Source organism: Sinocyclocheilus rhinocerous, unplaced genomic scaffold (assembly GCF_001515625.1).
Source record: "Sinocyclocheilus rhinocerous isolate Xijiao unplaced genomic scaffold, SAMN03320098_v1.1 scaffold422, whole genome shotgun sequence".
NCBI classification, from domain to species: Eukaryota; Metazoa; Chordata; class Actinopteri; order Cypriniformes; family Cyprinidae; genus Sinocyclocheilus; species Sinocyclocheilus rhinocerous.
In genome coordinates, this window is record NW_015639767.1 from 789,934 (window position 1) to 798,638 (window position 8,705).

General features: G+C 34.1%; 1 protein-coding gene across 1 annotated transcript; it reads left to right on the forward strand.

The window, feature by feature from the left end:
* Nucleotides 1-428: 428 nt before the first annotated feature.
* LOC107751700 (E3 ubiquitin-protein ligase RNF5-like) lies at nucleotides 429-7,362 on the forward strand. Its single transcript, XM_016567452.1, has 6 exons — nucleotides 429-718; nucleotides 4,270-4,288; nucleotides 4,958-5,070; nucleotides 6,620-6,674; nucleotides 6,755-6,866; nucleotides 6,992-7,362. The coding sequence occupies exons 1-6, from the start codon at nucleotides 519-521 to the stop codon at nucleotides 7,099-7,101; spliced, it is 609 nt and encodes a 202-aa protein (XP_016422938.1). The 5' UTR covers nucleotides 429-518; the 3' UTR covers nucleotides 7,102-7,362.
* Nucleotides 7,363-8,705: the final 1,343 nt, after the last annotated feature.

Consider the following 8,705-nt stretch of genomic DNA (forward strand, 5'->3'; position numbering starts at 1 on the left):
ATTAGCCTATGCAATTTATATGTTTGAAAACCGCCAAACTGACCCCAAACCATCCCAAATTTTGTCCACCCGCCCAAGCCAATTTTTACCCGCACAATCAAATTCAAAACCCCAATCTGGCAACACTGTTCACAGACTCGGTTCTGTGCACAGGTATCTGCACTAACATGACAATTGTAATTAACCATACACGTATTGCACATATTAATTCTCATTGTCATTTTCCTTGTTCTGATACATTTTTTGTTTCACGGATGTATAAAATCTAGATAATTCATATGTACTGCTCTTCTTTTGCCTAAATTTTCTTAACTTTCTTTCAATTGTTGTTGTTGTTGTTGTTTTTTTAAGTATCTTTCTTCATTGACGGGCATTCGACGGTATCCATGCATCTAGAAACTGTTCTGTCTCTCGCCATAAACCAAGAAGAAGGAGTGGGAGGAGCTGGTGACTGAGGTGGCGTCACGTCCGCGCGAGAGCGATACGCAGGAGTGTTCGCGTAGTGCGAGCGTGAGAGGATGGAGGCCGCAGAGCAGCAGCGGAGCTCGAGTGACGGCGCGCCCGCCAGAGGAGCGGGAGTCCCGGGCAGCGGGGGCGGAGCAGGTCCGGGGGGAGGCGCGGAAGGCGAGCGGGACAGAGATCGAGCCACTTTCGAGTGCAACATCTGCCTGGACACCGCCCGGGACGCGGTCATCAGTCTCTGCGGACATCTGTTCTGGTACAACCAATCGATAATCGATCGCCACCGGTATCATAAAAGTATGAGTGAGTGCAGATCTTCGCAGGCTAAGCATTAAAACACACACAGCAGGACAGTGAGAAAACGACTGACCCTTTACCACAACAACCGAGGCTGGTTTCACCTGTTAATTGTTATTTACTCGCGTCAAACTGCAGCAACACGAGCACAACATCTCAGAGAAAAACAATGATTGATTGACAGCTTGACAGGGAAGAATCTGTCTCATTTTACAACCCTTAATCCACCATGATAACTATAATAATACCATAGTTACTGTTTCCAGAGTCAAAATTAGACTTTTACTCCCAAGTACTAAAAAATACACTATAGTAATCACTAATGATACCATAATATTCTTGGTTGTATGAAAATGGTATAGTACCATGATATTACTGTGGTTATACCACAGTACTTTTACTTCATTTACAGTTATTATAGTAAAACTGTGGTAAACATGGACTCTGAATATTCTGAATGAGCATTAATTTATTATGATTTTACAGTAGTAACATATTGTGTTACACTGCACCATCACAGTATTTGTTTCTTTGGTTATAGTATGGTATTTTCTGAAAATGCTGGTTACAATAGTGAATTTTTGTTTTATTATGCTGTTTATTAAACCTTTAGTCAAAATATTTTAAAAATGTTTACATATGTTGTTTTTATATCATATCTGATACATTAGGCTTTTATTGCTCATATATTATAACATGGTGAGAATATGAAGGAAAAAACAGTTCGGTTTTATTCGGAGGCCCTAGTTTAGGCACAAAAAAGTGAAGACATTCTTATAGCTTGTAATGTAAATCAGTGAGATCTTTATATCAGCATCGCAGATACTTACAGTATATAAAATGATATAAATATCACTCGTCACTCTATATCTCTAATAATATGTCTTTTAAGATGAGATTTAAATGCTTAGTTTTATGATCAAAGCATATAATGCAATGCAATACAATGAGAGATCGAGAGATGAACAAATAAACGTTCCCCAAAAGCCTGATGATCATATTTGATACTCACATCTGAACACGATTTTTCTAAAAATGATGTCTGGATAATCAGGTAAACTGACGTTGCTTCAGTCCATTATGTGTTCAACTTGAAATATTACTAACAATATAAAAGTTATTCTTATGTTTTCTTTATAAAAATCAGTAAAGATTTCACAGCAAAAAGACACGTGAATCGCAGCCTTATGTGGATGATTGTAAAATTATTCTAAAAGGCCTTTTACTTTCAATCAGAGGCAGAAGGCATGTAGTAGAGATGGAAAAGTTTTGATCATGTTGATCGAGGCTTTAGAAATTCACATATCAAATATGATACCGTATAGAGTTAACTAAACTTGAAGGAAAATAAACTGCTAGTTCTGGTGTGGTGTTTGTGTTGTGACGTTAATCTGCCGTCTTGCAGGTTTACGCCTGAAATAAATACTACAACGACAGACAGAAATCAGGACGATCTGCTCAGGCCAATGTGAAACTCACTGTATGTGCGTCTGAATTACGCAGCGGCTCGATGACTTGTTTTGATTGCAGCAGGTTGTTTTCTGCAGAGCTGTTCCAGCATGTGTGACTGGAGTTGAGTGTGTGTTTTGTGCAGTATCTCGTTTCGTGCAGTCAGCGTGTGATTATGGGGTTAAGGAGAGATTAGACTGTGCTGGAGGATTGAGGCCGTAGTAGAGGAGTAAGAACAGAAGCACATGTAATGCTGACCCTCTGTGTTCGTGTGATCGCCAGCCTTCATTCATGTCAAACGGCTGTGCAGATGTTTTGGAGTGTGTTTGTGATTGTGTGCATGACAAACGTCTGATAGTTCTTCAGTATTTGGGCAACAAACCCGTCAGGATCAGCCTGCACAACTGCTTTCTGTCTTAGCTTATAAAATATTGGTTTAGAATTAATTATGTCACGCAACCCTCTACGGACACCTTGGCAATTGAATCGCCATTGGCTAGTAAATTTTTTAGCTTACTTGCCAGACTGATATATATATATATATATATATATATATATGTTATGTTTGTAAAATGATTGGTTAAACTTATGGGGCTGTCACGTGATGAACGAATGACTCGAAACAGGTGAACTACTTGACTAATTCCAGTACAGAACCTATAGGATGTTGCGCATGCGCGACTGAACGAATCACTCCCCGAGACGACTTGTTCTTCCCGAGTCACATTAAAGATTCGTTCAAAATGAACGAATCGTTCAAGAACGACCCAACACTACAAAGGAGCGCTGTTATTTTGACAGGAAAATACAACAAAGAATATCGTTTACATGTAGTGTGTGTGAGACAAAGCGACTGCGAGCGCCTTCACACTAGAGTTTACGGTAGCCTACGTCAAATACAGGAGCGCTGCACATCCATTGAAATGAACTGAAAAACAGCACAGATCGCTTGGCGGAGAGTGAAACTCTGAAGCGCTCAGTCAGAGAGTGTTCTGTGAGTGAAAATATATCTGTGCTAAACTTATACTTAGCCTCCAACTCACACGCTGGCGAGTAAAATCGGAGAATTTATAAGCCAGTGGCTAATATTAGACATCATTTAGTCGCCCAGAGTGAAGATTTAGTCGCATATGCGAGTGATTTACTCGCAATGTAGAGGGTTTTATGTGTTATACACTTTTATAGGCCGCACTGTACACTTAGCATGAAAGTTTTGAATTTTGACTTTTAGTCTGAGTTATTGAGTGAATCTCACTTAAACATGGCATATTTCACCTCAGAAACAACAACATAATATGTAAATAATAATCAATCAATAATATGTCTTAGTAAATTGATATTAGTTTTAGTTTAAAAATATATAATGCAATGCTACACAATGATGATTGAGAGATGAACAAATAAACATTCCTCATAATTCTGATGATCATATTTGAGACTCACATTTTAACATGGTTTTTCTAAAAATAAAAAAAAACCTTTGAATATTCAAGTAAACCTAAGTTGCTGAAACGACATAAAGTTTGTTGAACATGAAAATTATTTCAGTCAAACTTCATTCATGATGATTAAAACATTTATCCCATAAATTATAACTACTATGAGTTATATTTTTATTCCGTTTTATTACTGTAATAATATATCAATTTTTGCATTACAGTAATAATAATATTTCTAAAAAAAATAGGCATACTTTTCTTAATGCAACTTCTTTTGGGGTGAAATGTTTGTATTATGAATATATTTATATTATGTTGTCCTCCGGATTCATGAGATTCACCATATTTTATGTTCACAACTTTATGTATCTTTTGATTTTCATGTCAAAGAAAATCTGAGAAATATGCAGACAGATGTGATTTATGCCGATGGAATGGATACATTTATTTACACAGATTTAGACTCATGAAACAGTTTTCTTGCTTACCATGTATTCTGTTGGCTTTAAATAAGAAAGAAAGAGAAAAAATGCATTAATTTTTTTGTAATTTACCTCATTTTTACCCCTCTCTCTCTCTCTCTCTCTCTCTGTTTTTCCTGGGTCGTCTGCTCCTCGTGAAGTTGGCCATGTCTTCATCAGGTCAGTTTCTGGGTGTCTAATATCATGACTGACATTATGAATTATTTTATTGCTGTTCATGCTCATCTAATTTTACATGCAAGCATGTAATTCCATTATTATTAGATTGTAATGTACAGTAGAAAGCTGGAGAACACTTTAATTCTTTTAGAATCTGTCAAAGCAGTAAGGGATGAAGAAATGAATACTTTTATTCAGCAAGGACGCATTAAACTGATCAAAAGTGACAGTAAAAACATTTATAATATTACAAAGATTTCTATTTCAGATAAATGCTGTTCTTTTGAACTTTCTATTCATCAAAGAATCCTGAAAAATAAAATGCATCACAGTTTCCTTAAAAATCTGAAGCAGCACAACTGTTTTCAACATTGATAATAATAAATGTTTGTTGAGCAGAATATTATACTGTCAGATCAGTAAATCAGAATATTATACTGATTTCTGAAGGATCATGTGACACTGAAGACTGGAGTAATGATGCTGAAAATTCAGCTGCGCATCACAGGAATAAATGACATTTTAATATATATTCACATAGAAAACAGTTATTTTAAATTGTAATAATATTTCACAATATTACAGTTTTACTGTATTTTTGATTAAATAAATGCATCCTTTGTGAGCATGAGAGACTTCTAATATTTGATGGCGTCTCGTGTGTTTCAGTGGCTGGAGACGCGTCCCAGCAGACAGCAGTGTCCCGTGTGTAAAGCAGGAATCAGTCGAGATAAAGTCATTCCTCTGTACGGCCGCGGCAGCACCAGCCAGGAGGATCCCAGGTACTGCTCAATATACAGAATTTACAATATTAGAGATTATGATAGAATATATATTTATTTAGTTAGTTATTTATTAGCTAGCAAGCATGTTCAATTCAAATTTGTGTAAAATGATTTTGGCCCTCCAATAAAATATCAAGGCAAGTAATAGATTTTTTAATTTGTCACGCTGTAAATGGAAGGTCAGGTCAAGTGCATTGCATTGTGGGTCACTCACAGTGTGTGTCGTAATTTTTCTGGCAGATGTACAGTAGGTCGTGCAGGTATTCCATGAAAACAGAAAGTTTGCATACTGCAAAAATAACATCATTTTGAACGTAACCTGATCTGGAGTTTGTATGTGGTTTCGGTCACATGTTCATGCTGGAGGCACAGAGAAATTACTGATATTCGTTAATAAACAACCATTAAAGCCAAATATGTGGGAGTTAAACTGTGTCACATGAGACTAGGGCTGCAGGATATTTGTGATTTAAATAAAAATGTAAAAAAAAAAAAATTGTGATTTTAAAAAGCGATTTAAAACAATTACTGGTTTGCACCAGGGTTATTATAGCTAACTAAAACTACTAAAAACATTTTGTAATAATTGAAATAAAGCTGCAATAAAATAAAGTATTAGTATTAAATATAAAAAAATATATAAACAAAAATATTAAAACTTGAAATGAAAACCAGAAATGTTGCCATGACAATGAACTGAAGTTTAAGTTGAAGCACTAAAATTACTAACTGAAAATAAAAATAAAACTGAACTAAAAATGAATGAAACCTAAAAAGTAATATTAAAAAATATTATAACCAACTACAAATTAAGTTAAAATTAAAATTAAAAACTGAAAATATTAAAGTAGAATGTAATTTAAAATATTACTAAAAACTAAAATAGTTTATAAATAATATCATAAAATAACACTGGTCTGCACAATTTGGCCAAAATTTAGTGATTATATATCAATATGCATAAAATATATAATACAATATTGTTGTTGTTGTTGTTCTTCTTCTTCTTCTTTTATTATTCAATATAAAATATAGCAAAAAATAAAAGCAGAATGAATATAACTTCATAATACAATATTGTTGTTGTTGTTCTTCTTCTTCTTCTTCTTCTTTTATTATTCAATATAAAATATAGCAAAAAATAAAAGCAGAATGAATATAACTTGTAATATGTTACTGTAATATAAAAACAAGAATAATTATAATTATTATTATTATACAATAACATTTTTTTTTTTTTAAATCAAAGCAAAATAAATATAACTTGTAATATTTCACCAAAACAAAACATTAAGAAAAAATATATTATGTTAATAATAATAGTAATGATGATTATTATTTTTATTTTTTTTACATTATTTTACGTTTTTATTTCACATTTTACATTGTAAAATTGTAATCCTAATAATTATAATTTCTTCATTTTCAAATGTTAAACCATCAAAGCTTTATTTTGACAAGAAACGTTAAAGGCTTAAAATTTTATATTCAGCCTGATGATTTTACTCATTTTAATATTATGAGAAATGTCTAATGTGTGTTACAGATTGAAAACACCACCACGACCTCAGGGTCAAAGGACAGAACCAGAGAGCAGAGGAGTGAGTGTCTGTCCTTATGAATAACACTTCATCTGCTGCGTTATTATGCTGTGATTATGAATGTGTTTGTCTCTCTGCAGCCGTTTCAGGGTTTTGGTGACACAGGGTTTCACATGTCTTTTGGAGTCGGGGCTTTTCCGTTTGGTTTTTTCACCACAGTCTTTAACAACAACGACAATTTTCACAGACGAGGTCAGTGCTGCTGTTTGTCTTTGAGATGCTCACTATTAATATTTCACTATTCAAATGCACAAGCATTAAGATCATGTCAGGTCTTGTGAATGTTCATTTTTAAAGCCGTGACTTGATCTCATCAGATCCTCAATACGGAGTCGATCATCAAGCCGATGGCAACGGCAACAACTGGCAGGACTCGCTCTTCCTCTTCCTGGCCATCATCTTCTTCTTCTGGTTGCTGAGCGTGTGACGCCTTCTCGCTTCAGCCCGTCTGCGATCGAAACAACAGTAACACATGCTTTCAGAAGATCAGCTGTCTGTGTCTCACACACACACACACACAGTGTTGAGAGACAGTATTAACAAACACTACAGGAGCTGATGAAGCAGCTCACAAAACAGCATATTTCACCTCAAGATCAATACAAATGCAATGAGAAATTACATTGTGCATAAAGAAAATGTTTGTTTTTTCATCATGATTAAACGTATTTAATTCCCAAATTCTCATTACTTTAAAGCTGCAGTCCGTAACTTTTTTTTGGTTAAAAATGATCCGAAATCAATATTTGAGCAAGTACATAACCAGCCAGTGTTCAAAACTATCGCCTTACTTTAGCCCGATTTAGTCACTAATGCTTATGTTGTTAACATTAATCATTTGAGAATAAATTATAACAATAATAATTGAACGGTTTGATGTGATATGAGCTAATGTTTTAAGTAGTTAATTGTCATAAAAAGATTGTCACAGTGTATCATTTTAATAGAAATAAGAAATGCAAACCAGAAATGACTTAAAATGATATTTTTTTTAAAGCTGAAAATTCAGTAAAACTTCATTCTGAAATTATTTTCCTAACAATTAACATTTATTCACTAAGTTCTTATTTCTATAAGTTGAGATGTTCTAGTCTCTTTTATTACTGTAATAATATATAAATATTTTTGCTGTTACAGTAATAATAATAATTGGGAGAGGGAAATGTTTCATTAATTGTTAAGTCTTGGAAAAAAATATCACAATGGATAAAATCTTAATAAAAAAGTATTTTCTTTCTTGTGATTTTTGGGGTGAAATATTACCCAGATACATTTGCCGCAGGTTTCGTGAGATTCACCATATTTTATGTTCACAACTTTCTGTAGCATTTCATTTTCATGCCAAAGAATTTCTGTAATGAAATTACAGTGGGCAGTGCGCTGACATATATCACCGTTGCGCTATGGGCGTCCCGAGTTCGTTAGTGGACCTTTCCCGATCCCGCCCCCCTCTTTCTCTCTCACTTCACTTTCTGTCTGCTTTACACTGTCCTATCATAATAAAAGGCAAACGGCAAAAAAAATCTGTAATGAAAAAAATAATGGCAGGCGTGATGAATGTAGGATTTATTTCAGTACTCGTGAAAGCGGTTGGAGGCCGTGTCACTGTGTTTGGACGGACGTTTCACTTATTGAGATCCTTAAATCTGACCGATGAACGAAAACACAAGTCAGTATCAGACTTCTGTAATAAAAGGGTGAATCTCATGAGGCCTTTATGACCTGGACATTTCTTAATTTCATCCCAAAATCAAAAAAAAAAAATTATATTGTGCAGAAAGACAAAAAACAAAACAAAAAAACAAACTTATTTAAGGACCTTTTTGATTTTTAAGCCCAATTGCAACTAAGCACACTGGTGCAAAAATAATCATATAGATATATATATATATATATATGTAAAACCCATTCCTAAGACTAAAAACCTCATTATTATGATGCATATGTATATATCGCATTGCTATGATGCTAAAATGTGTGTGTGTGTGTGTGTGTGTGTGTGTATATATATGTATATATATATATATATAT